The following is a 16,167-nucleotide window of genomic DNA, read 5'->3' on the forward strand; positions in this document are numbered from 1 at the left end:
TTTAAAAGGTTTTGCTGGTAGGGGTCGAGGAGGCAGGTTACAAGGATTTATTTAATCTAAGTTTTGTTCAGCGAAGCTAGGTTTATAAGAAAATCCAGATTTATAATTAAGTGGAGCTCTGTTGCACAATTACTCAATTGGATTTACTAAACTAGTCTGTTTAGTAAATCCAACTATAAACCAACAGAGTTTAATCAATACATTGCTTACCCGAAGATGAATTAATTCTCAATTTGCTTGCTGTCAGGACCAGGTAGGCTCATAATGGCTGAGCAGAGACGCTTGTAGGCTAAATTAATGCAGCAATATGGCCAAATAATAGTTAGTGGGGAGTCCTTACAGTACAGGAAAAGAAAATAGGAGATGGAGCAAACTGGAACCGTCAAGAGAAAGTACGTGAAAAAGACAGACGTGATCCTTTGCAGAAAGTGCAACAAAGACAGAAAGCCACCATCACACCTTCAGTACTTTGGGAACACTGGTACTGTCAAGAGTCTGACACTAAGTCATTCGAAGAATGGAGGGCTATGCTGAAGAAACTGTGTTATTGGAAAAAAAGCCAGGAGATGAAAACCCTCCAGCATCGTAATATGTTTGGAACTGTCTATGTGTATGTGTGTGTGAGTTTTTACAAGTAAGTTGTTAATTATGACGATTTGATTCCGTCTCAAATCTACAATTGAACACAACGATGCAATCTCAATTTTTGAAACACGAGTCAGGTAGAAGCGTATTCGTTGAGTCAGGATTTTTAAATTGCTAAAATTCTTCGCACTGTTAAAGAGTTTGGCTTTACAACGGTCACTGTTTTAAGGCCGGGGGCCCGCGTGTGTAAAGTATTGTTGGATATCTGATCCGTGACCATCTTGTCTCTACACTTTAGGTCTTGTCACCTGATCAATGATCCCACACCAATATTCCAATGCTTATAAACTTTATGTACACAGAATATTTTTATAATTTTTTACTGTATTACTGATTATTGAAATCGTTTCTGTTCCAATTTATTATTGTTGTTTCAACTATGTAGAAATAGACAACAGGTTTGGATATTTCTGTCTTCTTGATATATTCTCTCTATTTATGTTGCACTTTACATTACATTACATTTATTGCACCTTTTAGTTTATTTATACCTTAAATCCTTTATGTTACATTATTATCGTTTTTGTTTTTCTCTAATATAAAAAATATAAAACCCACTTTTCTGTGTTGATAACTTCTTCATCATCTTCTTCCTATTTATTATTATTATTTAGTTATTAAAACAACTTCACACAAAAACATATTTTGTGTGAAGTATGAAAATATTTAGCTTTGACCGCAAAAATGGAAGATTCTATATCTAAGCTTAAAAAACGGGAAAATATGACCAAATTGACAGCAATTCAACGTCGGACAGGTAAAGTAACCTTTTATGTGTTTGTTCTCTTTATACGTCCGTGGTTGTTACGCGGATTATCGCGGGATCTCGCGATTTTTGCGGGTGGCGAGCGCGCGCTCCGCTTCTGAAACGCTCTCGGTGGGGCAGGTCGCAGATCGCGGAGCACACGCCCCCGGTGGAATCAAATATGTACCGTACCTATGTGTGTGTAAAGAATGCTGATCTGAAATATGAAAAACAACCAGTAGTCAATGTGCAAGCTGCCAATTGAATGGTGATTTAAGCTACTCTATTGGGTTCATATATTTGTAAATCTGAAAGAGTCAGTGCCTCACCGGCCACGAACCTCACGGTACGTCACTGGTCCACGTGCAGTCTAATAATCTCCAGCCATACAGAGTCATGGGGAGAAAGCAACGAACAACATGAGAGAGAGGGAGGAGAAAGAGAGAGAGAGAGAGAGATAGTCCGTGAGACTCTAAAGACTGCAAAGACCAGAGAGTGTGACAGTTTGATTCAGTCACCAATCAGATCACTGATTATGGGAATGCTGAGGATATTAATGGCCTTTGTTCTTCACATAGCTGCCTTTCTGGCGGTAAGAAACACCAGCTCATTTTCACTATATTATACTGTACTATTGTTTTCTAATCATTCCATTTTCCGTGCAGATAGTTTTTTTTGTGCAAGTAAAGTAAGATTTCTCCCTTCAAATCATAGTACAGAGGTGATTAGATTTGTTGTGTGGTTGTGATAGTATTAAAAAATGTCATTTACAAAACATTAACTGCTCTCGATAGCTCTCGATAGTTATGCTACTTGTGTGTCAACTGACCCAGGTGGTTACAGATGAAAACCTATTTAGCAGCTTTACTCTGGGTAACACCGGATCCCCAAATAAATGACATACTAAAAACGTGCCTCTCTAACAATGCAAGAATACATCTTGAGGTTGACATTAAACCTGAACAGGTGTCAGCAGCCTTGTTGTTATCCTGACCTCCATGCCCTTTTCACCCGTTTGGTTTGTTGGATTGTTTGAAAACTGCAAGGATCATCGATTTTTTAAAATTCTTATCTCTTTGTTCATCACTTAAACTGACAATTTATGTTTCCTGACCAAGGAGATTTTAGAGGGTTAACTTTCTTTGCATAACGGTTGCGTTTTTTATCCAAGAAGCAAGTTGTTGACTGGTTCTGACTGTAACCCTGCATGTACCAGTTACTAAATTAGTCTTTCTTTCTCTGTCCAGGCTCCTGTGCCATGTGAGGAGAAGGTGATCCGTCTGGAAGCGGAGATCCGGGATCTGATGAAGGTGATCAACGACCAGCATCGCTACATCCAGGAGCTCCACAACAGCCAGGCCCAGCAGCTGGAATACATACCCAACTCATACCTGGGCCCCAAGAATCTCTATAGAGGTAGGGAGAGATTTCCATTTGTGTTAATTGTATCTGCCTTCACTTTAAGGCTTCTTATAGGCTACCTGCCTAGCTTAATTACTAGCTACTTATACTACCGGCTTAAGTCCTGGCAGAGTCTTTAGCACAAGTGTTAGAGCTATGCTAATTAGTGTTTTTAATTATTCAATGATAAAGTAAAAAAGAAAATTATTTTAAGGAAAAAGTACTGTTTATTGTTTGTTACTTACCACTACAATGGTATAAATTCTTATTAGATCATGTGTATATATACAAAATATATATTGTAGTGGCAAACCCAGAGAGAATAATCCCCAACTCTGCAGTTTCCCTCCGTTACAGAGCCATTTAGCCTCTCATAACAATTGTAGTTGTATGAACTATCCAGCTGCAGCAGGTGTTTTAAACACTAAGCCACAGTACGCTACCTGCCCAGCACCAAACGACAGACAATGTTTGGAACTATCTGGTGAACATAGTGGAGCATTTAGCGGCTAAAGAGACAGGAGTTGGTGAAGACCCAAACAGAGCTCAAAGGAGAATGAATGTCAAACTTACATTCATCTGGTGACCTGAAATCAAATGAATGCTAATCTTGCTTTGTGCCTGCTGGACTTGTAAATGGACAACTTGTTAGCCAAAACAACTTTGTACTTTAAAGCCCTGATAACCAACTTTTATCGAGCAGCCAATCAGCAGTTACCATTTTGCTTAGTCAACACCTCCACGTGACCCTGCAGCTGCTTCACAGGGGGAAAAAAACTCTTCAGCTAAGAAAAATCTCACAAAAATGTAAAGCAAATAAGTTTTTGTGTTTGTTTGCATCTATTGTTTGTTTCCTTTATCTACCTGGTTTGAATATTTAATTTTGAATATCTTTGTACATTCAGACTGCTCTGAGGTGTTTGCAGACGATAACGTGGCCAGTGGGCTGTATGTGATACGTCCAGACGGCTCTCACACCGCTCTGAGCGTCTACTGTGACATGAACAACGGAGGAGGATGGACTGTCTTCCAGAGGAGGAAAGACGGCAAAGAGAGCTTTGACAGGTGTGTGTGTGTGGTGTGTCATCTTGACACACATAAAAAATTGGAATTGACAATCTGCATGTGTCGAGAAATTTGACATTGTGAGTGAATGTAAAATCAGTATGTGCCCCGGTTGTGTGCAGAGCGTGGGTGGAGTACAAGCATGGATTTGGAGACCTCTACTCACCTGATGGAGAATTCTGGTTGGGCAATAAACCTCTCCACGATCTCACTTCACAAGGTGCGTCTATCTGTATGTGCGTGTGTGTACACGATTTATTCATAATAGGAGCGTTGCCTCTGTAACTCGGTGTCTTCTAGGAAACTACGACCTGCGGATCAACATGGAGGACTTTGAGGGAAATCAGCGCTATGCAGAGTACAAGAACTTCAATGTGGATGATGAAAAGGTGAAAGAGAGACACTGTAAAAACAAACAAGTAGGAGAGTGTAAAAATAAAAAGAGACCTTGTCTCAGGTGAGGGTTGTAATACGAGTTATAGCAACCAAAAGTTGATTCCTTCAACAGGATTCAACATTTTGAACCAAGTTTACATTTAAAAAAATCTCATTCTCCTTTGTGGAATTAACGCATTTTTGGAAAATGATTTAAATTCTGCAGACTGTATTACATCAATTTCTGTCTGTAATCCACTGCATTATTTTTCCATCTTGTAAAAAAAGTTTGTAACCCTCTCTTCTGTCCGTCTGTCTCTCTTCTGATTAGCATTCTTTGTCAGTCTTTAACCTTGCCCTCTATTCATTTCCCATAACAGTAGGCTCCTTATTTAGTCTATGTATGGAAACAACAGCAGGACATCTGGCTCCATGTAAAAATACCAAAGCGCTTTTGAAACACCAATGATTCATTCAAAACTCTTTTCTTTGACTCCCCTGTTCACTCAAAGGACCAGTACCAGTTACATGTGGGAGAGTACACTGGGAATGCAGGAGATGCCCTGGCTGACGTCCGTGGTTCCCCCTCTGCTGGGAAGAAATGGACTGGTCCAGACAGTGGGGTCAAGTTCAGCACCTTTGACCGGCTAAATGGCGGCGACGCGGAAAAGGACGCCAGGTGTATCAGACACAGCAAGTCAGGCTGGTGGTTCAGCAGGTATACTTAATACTTAGAAACTAAATACTTCAGTCAGTCTCACTGTGGCACTACAGTTATGCTGTGAAGAACCACATGTGCAAATGAATAGAGGAAAAACAAGGGAGCAAAGTTCAAAATGGCAATCCACACACTCACACACCAGTATATTTATACAGTAGTTACTGCTGGCCAAGTGTCTCCTATATTTCTTTTTATTTTACGTCCTAATCACAGGTGCGATTCAGGCAACTTGAACGGTCACTACTACAAAGGGCCGTATCAAGCGATGACCGATGATGGGGTGGTGTGGTACACATGGCATGGGTGGTGGTACTCCATCAAATCCGTGGTTATGATGGTACGAGCCGCTGACCTCGAGCATCCGCCACCAGTTCAACTCGACCCCAGCAAAGCGGCAGGCAACGTCATTGAAGTTCCTCATGGCCGATAGCGAGCAAGTGGTGGAAGCAACATGTGACACAGGGTGAAATCAGTGTCATCTCACTCACATCGTGTACTCGCCTTTTTGACTTTCAGAAATGTAAACCATTGCATTTATTTTGATATTGAAAATTAAACAATGTTGCCTTGATCTAATGTCATTATATTTATTCCGTGTCCAAAAGAAAACTGAACATAGAGAATTGAGGCAAACTGGGTACATCTGAGGTTTTACAGGACAGACACTAGACAGACAAAGTGATTCTGTAAAACAGGCCAGTTACCGGCCAGTTAGGGAGAGTCTGGGAGTTTTCTTTATGGAAATGATCACGTGACCCAAAGCAAAGACAGATAACTGATCAGCCACTAGTTCAGCTTTGCCTTGTTTCTGTTTGGGCACAAGGTGATTTAGAGGCTGTGGGGCGGGATGGGGGGGTCTTATGTCTTTGTTAATGTGAGATTGAAAGGAATTGGTAAAGGGGGTGAACACTGTCCCGGCCAGCACACTTCTTCTGCATATTTGGCTCTGAGATAGTGTTTGTGTCTCTAAACTGGGCTGCTCAGATTAACATCCAAAGGTGATTACATTCCACGTAGAGGTTGTGAGGAGTTTACATGGAGGAACAGACATCCATTGGATCAAAGGATCATGTCAGTAGTTTCGGTCAGTTCTTCAGATGAACAAACTGAATATGAGTTCCTGTTTGCCCACAGAAGGACACCAAGTTCATCCACTTCTTCCAGAGGTCCAAAGCAAATAAGTGATTGAACTTCGCTGTTTGGGGGAAAAACGTCCTCTTTAAAAAGAAGGGAAAAGGCAAAAGAATCCATGCTAATCCACCGAGAGGTACCCGTCATTTTATGATTTGCCAAACCCAAACAACTTTGAGTCTCTTTCCACAAACCTACATACGCCACAAATCCAAAGTTTTTCTCATCCACCTCTTAAGAAAGAGCGGTATAAAAGAACAGGATGAGCGGGACTTAAACTGTACAACATATTGGAAAAACAGGTTAGGATAGTCATAACAAGAGTGAGGAGCCTTGTACAGACCCTGAGGTGTGCCTGTTATTAATGCTTTCTTCACAAAAAGAAGAAAGGTTTGTTGGAGAACCAGGCATTTGGTAGAGAGCAAGGTCAGTCCCACTCTCAGACATAAGTGCATTGGTGCCACTGCAATGTCTTTTTACTTTCAAGAGAAGCGTCTTTTAAGCAATTTATTCCAAATGTACAAGTTTATCATTAATATCCAGCAACACTGCTGTGACTGGTCTTTCTCTTGTAAAGGTGACAAGGACAAGTAGGAGGTCACAGGAGAGGAATGGTTTGTCATTCGTTGCTGGGGTTATCTGGGCGATAAGGGTGCAATTGTGGGGATGGAGACAGAGTTGCGCGGTGAGCCGAAGAGCGAGGTGGGTGAGAGGCGGCTGGGACTCGCCAGCAGGTCACCATTGTGCAGCTTCCACAGCAGCTCCTCGTTCTCCATGGACAGATGCTTGTTGACCTTGGACTCTTTCTGCAGCATCTGCTGGAGTTTGGCCTGTTCACTGGACAAATGCCTGCAGGGGGAGACAGAGAGCTGGAGTGAGCTGAGGGGAGAAACACTGAGGCTATCAGACTGGACTCTAATGTTGAAACGATTTGAAACGTTAAAAAGGATGTTGAAACGATTTGAAAGGAATTAACTGAACTTGGATTTAATAAGTGCTTCACGCACGTCAACTTTTTCAAAGGTAAACTGAACTCTCAAACAAGAACTAACAGAGGTCAACCGTCCATGTGTGATCCAACAAAATATACTCCTGCTATTGTAACAAATTTCCATGTTTTCACCGGTCTGCTTTAACTGGAAATTGTCTTTACATCCCAATAAATCAGATGCTATGAGAAAAGGACAAGGTATCTGTGGTTGTCGCAGGACTGCAATAAGCCCATGCAATCATTTCATGCCTGCCTGTCTACCTTCCTGCGCATGCTGACAGCTTTGAGTCCTCACAACAAAAACAAAGGCCATATTTGTTCTTTACATTCATGATGATAATTTGGGTTGAGTTACAGGTCTAATTGAGTCATGAAGCAGAGGTCGATGGATAACTGAGCGAGAAGTGGAGGAAAAACAGGAGGCAGATCGACTTAACAATCCTGCTGTAAGAGCAGATGGTAAGATAGACGCCTCTGCAGAGAGATGAGTCACCATCTCACACACACAGCACCTGGAGTACGTACTTGGAGAGAGCAGCGTGTTTGTCCATCCTGGCCTTATAGTCCTCGTTCTCCTGTTGGACCTTCGTCAGACACTCTTCTAGTTTCACATTAGTCTCCAACTGTGACACACACCACCACACAAAAAGACTGGTTGGGTGTACAAGCATACAAGTCTCTCAACAGTGTTAATATGGCTGGACTGTATGTTTTGTGTTCATCTACAATTTGACCAATTCTCCCCTCAAAATAATGTACAAAAGGGACATTACTTTTGGAATATTAGACTCTTCTGAGACTGGAAATGCCACCACAGTGCTGCAACCAACACTCCAAGATGATAATATGTGAGAAAGACTGGTGCCTACCAGTTTGTCCATCTCCATGAGCTTCTTCTCCTTCTGGTGCAGCTGGTTGTTTTTGATCTCCAGCACCACCTTAAGACTGTCCAGCTCCTGCTCCAGGTACACTGTGTGGGAGTCCTTCTGCACAAACAAACAAACACATGAAACTTGAATGCTCTCAGTGGGGAAAGCACAGACAAAGATAGTAATATTGATACCAAGTCACCATGCGGTCATGCTTATCATGTCATTTTTGTGAGCTAAACAGCCTACAATGGATGTGAATTAAGTCAAATGTGTTTTAAGTGTGAGTTAAAGTTGAGTGTTTAACTCTCCCAAACCAGCAGGGGGAAGCAGATAAACAGATTCAGACCAATATTGTCTATCAATCGCCACAGCCTCCAAAATCTTTGTGTTCTGTCTGAGCAGAGAGTAACAATAACAGAAAGCTATTACTGCAGATGTAACCAACTTTACCAGATTCTTGTCAGTGAGTATCTGCCTCCTCCTCTCCTCCTCTGCTTTCAGCTTCTCATTCAGAGCCCCCTTCTCTGCTGACAGCTCACAAATGCTCTCCTAGTAAGAGGGACAGAGGAGGACAAAGAAAGAAGAATTATTGGGTTAACACTGAGCTTTGGTTCTTACAAAGTTAGGACACCTGAGAGTGAAAAACAGTAGCAGGTAAACTCATCTAACTGTGTCAGTAATGTCTCCAGTGATGTCAGTAATGACTCCAGTGATGTGACAAAGTGCAAAAAAAATATTGCTGTGTTATCAGGCATTTTTTCAAACCAAACTGGAAAAGTTTCTTGTTTGATAGCACCTGTTTAGTGAGCAAATACTAAACATCTAACCACCCTGCAGTGAGTCACTAAGGATACAGTAAATAGATCAGTGCATACCAGGCTCTTTCAAAATTAGGCAAACAATTGAAACTCACCGTTAACACTCTGTTCTTAAAGGATAATTAACTCCAAAACAAAATAAATTGTACGTAGTACCCAGAAAAGATTTTCTATTGAATGGCATTAAGGAAAGCGGAGAGCCTGAAAATTGTAAGCATATCATTGCAAACAGATGGAAGCCGACTGAAATACAAAAAAAAGGTTATAAAATGTCTGAAAAACGTTCTGAACTATTGTGCAGCATTATCCAATTCTCATGGAAATCCAAACTAGTTTTGCTAAACCATTGCTAAACAAAGCATTGCACAGGTTAATCAGGAAATGTTTAGTTTAGCAATAGTTCAGCGAAAATTCGGCTCCGCTCTCCTCAATGCCATTTGACCTTTTGTGGGACCAAAGACAGCCTAGGAATGTGAGTACTATATACAGTTATATTGTTTTTTTTTGGGGGGGAACTACACTTTGAATTACAACATGTTTCTGGTTCTAGGAACGTTTTAAAAATGCTACAATAAGTGTCTGTTTGTTTCATTACGAGGTTGATGTTGTACACCTTCTTTTGAAACTTCAGTGTTAAGGTCTCTTACAGAAAGAGATGTTTCGGTATCCTTCAGTGTTTTGTTCAGGTTCTGGATCCTATTCAGCTCTGAAATACACAAACATACATTAGCATAAAATGATCGAGCAAACTGCCTGACAAATCAGTAATGACTCATCTTGAAAATGTAATTCAATATATCAAAGCGATAAATGCCTGAACAGTTCAACATATAAATCGCTTAAGATGGTTAAATGTGTAAAGTCCTCAGCTTTGTTTAGCCGGTAATAGACTATTCCAAATGTTGAGCTGTGAAAGGTGTTGTATATGTTGGTCCTGCACACACCTTGTAAGGAGATCTCATACTGCAGTTTGAGAGACTCCATCTTCTGGCTGTGACTCACTTCCTGGTTTTTCCTCTCTGCTTCCTGTCGGCTCCTCACTTCCTCCACCTAAAGGATGTAGGCACAAATCAGGCCGGTGTGCAAAGGACTTAAGTGAAGCCAAGAGAAACTAAGAAATGTCTGATTGAATCTCTCCCTCTTACTGCTAGTTTGTTTGAGCTTCTGGTACTGTTATTGTCAGTATCTGGTTATTAGAAAAAGCATTGTGATTCTTCTATTACAACTGTAGTGCAGACTTTTGGGTCACATCTTTGGATTAGACAAAAAGTTGAAAGTGTCTGTGGGGAGGTGGGAGGTGTTGCTGCAGCACAAACACAACGCGTTTACATGGATGAAAAGTGTGGACATTTTTTTGAAATGCTCTGCTCTGATCAAATTGGTTACGCATGTAACTGCTGACCATAAAGTAACTTAAGGCTCACGTTATTCTTCAGGCTGCAGTACGTTTACTGATAACTGCAATCAACTGATTCAGAGGCGTAACCATGGAGACACTCGTGAATCTCTGGCAGAGATTTTTTTATGAACACCTTTTATGAGGTGTGTGCTAAATCTAAGCTTTTGCGAGTCACACCAACCTCCTGTGAACCAATCAGAGTTATTATCTCAGATAATAATGCTCAAGATTCAGAGATGATCAGACAAACGTGCACTGACCACATATCAAACTGTTTTCTTGCACACATGTTAGCTGTTCAGCGATTTATGAACCCATTAAATCCATGTATGACATGTCGTGTTGCATTGTGTGAGGGAGGGTTGTCTTTGTTACCTGTTGTGTTCAACTCTGTCAATGTTTCATAATAAGACTTGGTTTTATGTGAGAGACGAAGGCTCTAAAGATCATTTTACAGGTAACTCCTTGTTACTGTATACACTTAAGTGACTGTAACAACACAGTGTGTGGGTGTACGTGTGTGTATGTTCCGACCTGCTGTTCCATCAACATGCGACATTTGTTGGCCTCCTCCTGGTACGTCTGGTGGACTTTGTCCCACTCCGTTTGGTAAAAACTCCTCAATCTGACACACAAAGAGGAACATTAAATTTGAGACACAAGTTACTTGCAGAGAACAGTGGAATCAGTGCAGGCTTTCATTTCTAAACAATAGCGTGGTAACACTTAGGAGTTATATATATATATATATATATTCCATGTACTGTGTGAGGCTGAGTGTCCAGCTGTGAGCACATCAGCAGAAGGAAATGCCGCACCTGTCCTCCAGCTGCACAAGCTCTTCCTTGTGCTGCTTCTGCAGCCTGTTCAAGGCCTCCTGCAAGCTGACGCGCACCTCCTCCTTCCCCTTCTGGAGACGCTCGCAGCACTGTGACGATGCGACTGGAAGGAGACAAGAAGAGCCAGAGGAAATGTTAGTATGTGCTTCTGACTGAAAACACTTCAATGAGCAGTGAAAGTACCTGGACTTCAGTTTAGGGATCAATATTTCATATGAAATGAGCAGTAAAGCATTCTTTTATTAAGAATGTACAGTACAAAAAGAGCATAAACTCAACTAGAATTAAACATTTTGTGAAACAATATCTCAAAAATACAGTGATAGAAAACAAAACTGAATGACTAATTGTATTAGAGCACAGAGCTGCACAAACAGAATATATAATTTAATATATTATATATTTAACTATATTTAACTATATATAACTATATATATATATATATATATATATATATATATATACACACACACACACACACACACACACACACACACACACACACACACAAGACCAAAAAATATCTTGGATGAGGAGAGAACAGAATGACCTGATTTGGAATCAGCAGTTTATTACACAACATAAGATCTCAGTTATAAATCCTTTTTGAGGGCAGACGTTAGGGGACTGGAGGCCAGATGTGAAGTTGGTTAGCCAATACAAGCTACTATTTTGAACATTTACCATTTTAACAACAATCATCATATCACATTATGTTAGTTCACTCCAGAATATACTGAGATGGGACATGCCTGGAACAGTCGGTGTCTAAAGAGGTAATGAATAATTTTTTCTTTGTGTTTGTGTGGCTTGTCTTCCTCAGCATTCCCTGACAACCACATTCCAATTTAATTACTCTTACAGCAGACAACCCTGAAACATCTGCAAGTCAGCTCAGAAGTATGCAGCAGGATTCATTCTCTCTCTCACAAGCACATACATGCTTCTATGTCTTTACGTCTTCGTCATCATTACACGACATTTTAATTCAAGTCTGTTTCTAAACCTGAAATATTTAGTTAGCTTTTAAAGCAGTGATCTATCACTCAGTGCGTTCTGTATTGGAGCAGCAGAACCAGTCATCCACCAGCAACATATGGATGCCATCGCTTGAAAGGTACATTTGATTAAAAAAAAATTAAAAAAAACTTTACACACACACACACACACACACACACACACACACACACACACACACACACACACACACACACGCACACACACACACGCTCACACACACACAGACTGTGCCTGGAATAACAAGATATAACTGGTTGCTAACAACTGGCTGTAGCTGGGACAGTTGCTGTTTCCCTCTGAATGGAGGCCTATAGTGTGAGTGAAAGAGCCTGTCACCATGGTGATGGAGACACAAAGCCCGCGACAGCTGAGAGCAGCTTAAACACAAGCTTGCTCTCTATCATAGACTGGACAACACAAACTGTGTGTGTGTGTTGTGTGTAACAGCAGGTGCTTGGCAGGTGGCGGTGAAATATAATGACATCATTTCAGAAGAGACCCCTCTTAATCTCCCTAGTGTGAAAATGTCTACCTGTATACATTTTGTTTGCGCTACTGACTATCACCCCTCCCCGAAAAAGATGTGGTGGAGATGTGTGTTTGCCTTTTCCAGGGAAAATATAGCAAATGGCACTAACAGTTATTTCGTGACAGTTCTTTTAACACAGGCTTATCTTAGAAGTGTCTGAATCACAGGCAAGAACCTAGCGCTTGCCATCTAATACATTATTGGAGGGCTTGCACTCTCCCCAGGGCAGAGTGCAAGTGCAGTGCCTACAATTTCTATATTGATGCCAGTGTAACTCCACATTGTAAAACTTCACAGGCAAACTATTAAAACCTGAACGGGAACAGGTCATTCCCGTTCAGTTTGACTTGGAGACTATGAAGGTTTAACAGAAAACTGTGTGTGTGTGGTAACAGCAGGGATCTATACATAGCTGACATTCCTCAGCTCTGTGCGTAAAGATATGAGCCACAGGTCAAACACACAGTAAAAGAAAAGATTATAGTCACTGTGGCTCAGAATGATGGACAGAGGTTCAGTGGAAAGAGAGGGGGTGTTTTAGGAAGAACGTGATGGTGAACAGGAAAAAGGCTTTCAGGATGTGCTCTGCTGCTGTGTGTGTGTGTGTGTTTGTGGTGCCTGGCATGTGCAGCAGTGTGCATGAAGTGTGAGTGTACATATGGAAGCCAAATTTAACATGGCATTCAGAGCAAAGTGTACTGAAATGCTTATACTTAAATTAGTCGCGGTTACTCTTAATATACAGATATGCATGCGTGTGAGTGCATATTTCCATGTGCATGTTTGTGTGCAGAAATACATGCCTTCATGTTGCCATGTACTGTAAATACAGTGCACTGTTTGTGTGTCACTATGGTGTGTTAGTTTGACAGTAGGTGTGTATGTGTGAGATCTTCTTTAATCCTGTTCTATCAGCCAAACAGGCAGAGCTGCTATTGACATGATACACACTGCCAGCTATCTGACTAAATGCATACATACCAGTATCAGTTATTATTTAGCACACAAAGCGTAATTATTTCCAGTGGATTGTCAGTTGATGTGTTCAGATCCCCAAATAGAAGCCAACTAATTGTAAGGACATTGTTTGTAACCATCAATGTAGAACTCATGCAACGTCTCAATGACAGACTAAATGGCAGACTGCAACGTCTCAATGACAGACTAAATGGCAGACTGCCAAACTACTGAGTCACATACCACGCACGCACTGTTTCCTAATCATTTTCTGAACATGATTAGGAAACCAGCAGCAGTGCCAGGTGATCTGTTGTCATTCAAGTATTACTTATCTGCCACAATTGTGTTGGATGTTTCACTTGTGACCCAAGATCGTTGTGAAGTGCAGTGGTGGAATTAGGAGAGGCCTTTGTATGCTGATCCTCATAGTAGTGGACTTGTGTGGGCAAATAATAGTTATTTTGCTAGAGAACGAAACACTGTACAATGGTTCAACCAGACTGACAATTGAAAGGGCAGAAAGAGATAAAAATCCTCCAAAGCAACAGTTGCCTAAGAATAGAACAAATCACCAGTCATTGGTAAATTAAAAGTGAAGCCTAGCATGAAACTTCTTACAGTACAGAAGATAATGTCTTTCGCTGGGACTTTAAATCTAACCACTGAGAAGAAAAATAGATTAACTCAGTATTTAGAACCCAGTTGCACCGTTGTGATTCAGTAATAATGGAGGGTCACTTCCCGTTTTCTGGACTGGAAAACAAATTAAGAATTCTGTCGGGACATCAACTAACTTTTAGGGCCAAAATTATTTCAAATGTAGATTTTGTGTTTGAATTCTACCGGTTTTTTTTCGTTTTTTATCTCTGTTCAAATAGTTATCAGTGAAGGAAAGAAGAAGAACAGCAATATAACAGCTGATTCCAAACTTTTGAACTGTATTCAAAAGTTTAAATTTGACTTTACTGTTTTCTGCCATAAAGCTATTCATGTTTGTGCTGTAAAGCAACAATCCAGATTTAATTGTAAATCCAACCCAGTTGCACCGACTGCTTTAGGCTGTCACATTGTTTAACCTGTTCATTGTAATTAAAATAATGTCTCAAAATTGAAACCCGTACAACTCATTGATGTTAATGTATAATGCACTGGTCCTCATGTGCACATAATAAACTCAGAAAAACACAGGTGCACAGTGCGGATGACGGATATGTTGGCAGGTTTCATCCTGCGCGAAGGCTTCTCTTGCTCTGAGCCTTTGCTAAGAATGAGAAGCAGCTGCACCTCAGTATTACAACAGAAATACACCAGCTTTTAAAAGGCAGTTGACCTGTCCTTGATAAGCTTTGTATTTGCGTGTCATATGCAAATGCAGAGAGAAAAAGAGAGAAAGAAAAAGAGAGCGAGAGAGCGAGAGAGAGCGCGCGAGAGAGAGAGCGAGCGAGCGAGATCGAGAGAGAGAGAGCATGGTGGTGTGTGGATGTGCAGAGAGACAGTCTCTTACCCAGTTCGTCTCGAAGGTTTGCCAGTTCCAGCGACAACCCCTTCTTCTGCTTCAGGGCTTGCTCACGCTGCACAGAAGAGAAGATGACTCTTCAGTCAGATATGAGCAGAAATTGATCACTATTCAGTACACACTATATAGGGAATTCTATGTGGAGGACTATAGTGTGTTAGATATAGTCAGGTCATTCTATTCCTCCCCCTATCTGTGCAGCTCTCAGTTAGTGACCAAGGATTTTACACTTATTTCTACGATGCACTGAGATGATGTCAGAACACCATCAAGGGTTAAATATTTCTCACCATGACTTTGGGAAAGCATTATGTCATGAACTATATGGTGAAGAATGAATGATTGAATGACATTTGCCATTGTGTGTTTGAAAATTTGTACTTATCACAGATAAGTGATGCAATCACTGGCCTCAAAGTTCACTACAGAAAACTTTTGTAAAGGTCAGCTGTGGTTGGAGAGGTTGTGACCATGTGTAATAATGCTGATAAAAGCCAAATATTAGAGCAAGTTTAAGATTCTATCTTGTCCTAAAACAATCAAGAAAATAACATCCATCATGGCTGAAAACACCCAATCTTGAACTGCTCACATCAGCAGCACCTGTAACTGACCCGAAAAAGTAAGGAAAGAGTGTCCCAGTAAAATACTACTTTTAAAGGTTCCTCCAATTAAGAATGAACAAAAGAACATCCTGAAAAGGGCGACTGTGGGGCGACTGTGGCTAAGTGGCAGGGCCGTCTTTCAATCAGAGGGTCGGCGGTTCAATCCCTGGCTCCGGCTCTGCTAGTCGCATGGCGATGTGTCCTTGAGCAAGACACTTAACCCCAACATTGCTTCCGTAGTTGTGTCTACGGTGTAGAAATGTGATAGAATCTGAATTGTAAGTCGCTTTGGATAAAAGCGTCTGCTAAAGTGACTAATGTAATGAAAAAAACCTGCCTGTGATATCACATCCCTGACCTGAAGGAATAGGATCACACTATTAAGTTTAGACTTAGAGACTAACATCAAAGAATGCACTTTATATACTGTATTTTAAATTAATTTTACTCTACCAGAAAGACTGTAAAGCTGCCAACACAAGACCACAACACACACACACACACACACACACACACACACACACACACACACACA

At 40.9% G+C, this 16,167-nt stretch overlaps 2 protein-coding genes across 5 annotated transcripts in view; one reads left to right on the plus strand and one right to left on the minus strand.

Moving 5' to 3' along the window:
* The first annotated feature begins 1,545 nt into the window (after positions 1-1,545).
* On the plus strand, positions 1,546-5,518 carry LOC116394176 (fibrinogen-like protein 1). The gene is made up of 7 exons (XM_031867052.1): positions 1,546-1,982; positions 2,638-2,806; positions 3,697-3,856; positions 3,979-4,076; positions 4,157-4,245; positions 4,744-4,949; positions 5,166-5,518. The coding sequence occupies exons 1-7, from the start codon at positions 1,926-1,928 to the stop codon at positions 5,380-5,382; spliced, it is 996 nt and encodes a 331-aa protein (XP_031722912.1). The 5' UTR covers positions 1,546-1,925; the 3' UTR covers positions 5,383-5,518.
* Positions 5,519-16,167, minus strand: part of LOC116394172 (microtubule-associated tumor suppressor 1 homolog) — a 60,359-nt gene continuing 49,710 nt past the window's right edge. For all 4 annotated transcript variants that reach the window (XM_031867047.1, XM_031867045.1, XM_031867044.1 and 1 more), the window contains exons 8-16: positions 15,016-15,082; positions 10,982-11,105; positions 10,698-10,788; positions 9,709-9,814; positions 9,412-9,470; positions 8,397-8,495; positions 7,944-8,060; positions 7,600-7,697; positions 5,519-6,932 (exon numbers count right to left, since the gene is read on the minus strand). In XM_031867047.1, the coding sequence (XP_031722907.1) occupies positions 6,719-6,932; positions 7,600-7,697; positions 7,944-8,060; positions 8,397-8,495; positions 9,412-9,470; positions 9,709-9,814; positions 10,698-10,788; positions 10,982-11,105; positions 15,016-15,082 (975 nt within the window). In that variant the 3' untranslated portion in view covers positions 5,519-6,718. The remainder of the gene's footprint in view (positions 6,933-7,599; positions 7,698-7,943; positions 8,061-8,396; positions 8,496-9,411; positions 9,471-9,708; positions 9,815-10,697; positions 10,789-10,981; positions 11,106-15,015; positions 15,083-16,167) is intronic.

This window comes from Anarrhichthys ocellatus, unplaced genomic scaffold (assembly GCF_004355925.1).
Source record: "Anarrhichthys ocellatus isolate YVR2014 unplaced genomic scaffold, GSC_Weel_1.0 scaffold38, whole genome shotgun sequence".
In the NCBI taxonomy this organism is placed as follows: domain Eukaryota; kingdom Metazoa; phylum Chordata; class Actinopteri; order Perciformes; family Anarhichadidae; genus Anarrhichthys; species Anarrhichthys ocellatus.

Bases quoted from the DNA above. Each gene is read 5' to 3' on its own strand.
- LOC116394176 (XM_031867052.1), top strand. From the start codon at position 1,926: ATGGGAATGCTGAGGATATTAATGGCCTTTGTTCTTCACATAGCTGCC. The intron at 3,857-3,978 runs GTGTGTGTGTGT...GGTTGTGTGCAG, and splicing joins GGCAAAGAGAGCTTTGACAG to AGCGTGGGTGGAGTACAAGC. The intron at 4,950-5,165 runs GTATACTTAATA...TCCTAATCACAG, and splicing joins TCAGGCTGGTGGTTCAGCAG to GTGCGATTCAGGCAACTTGA.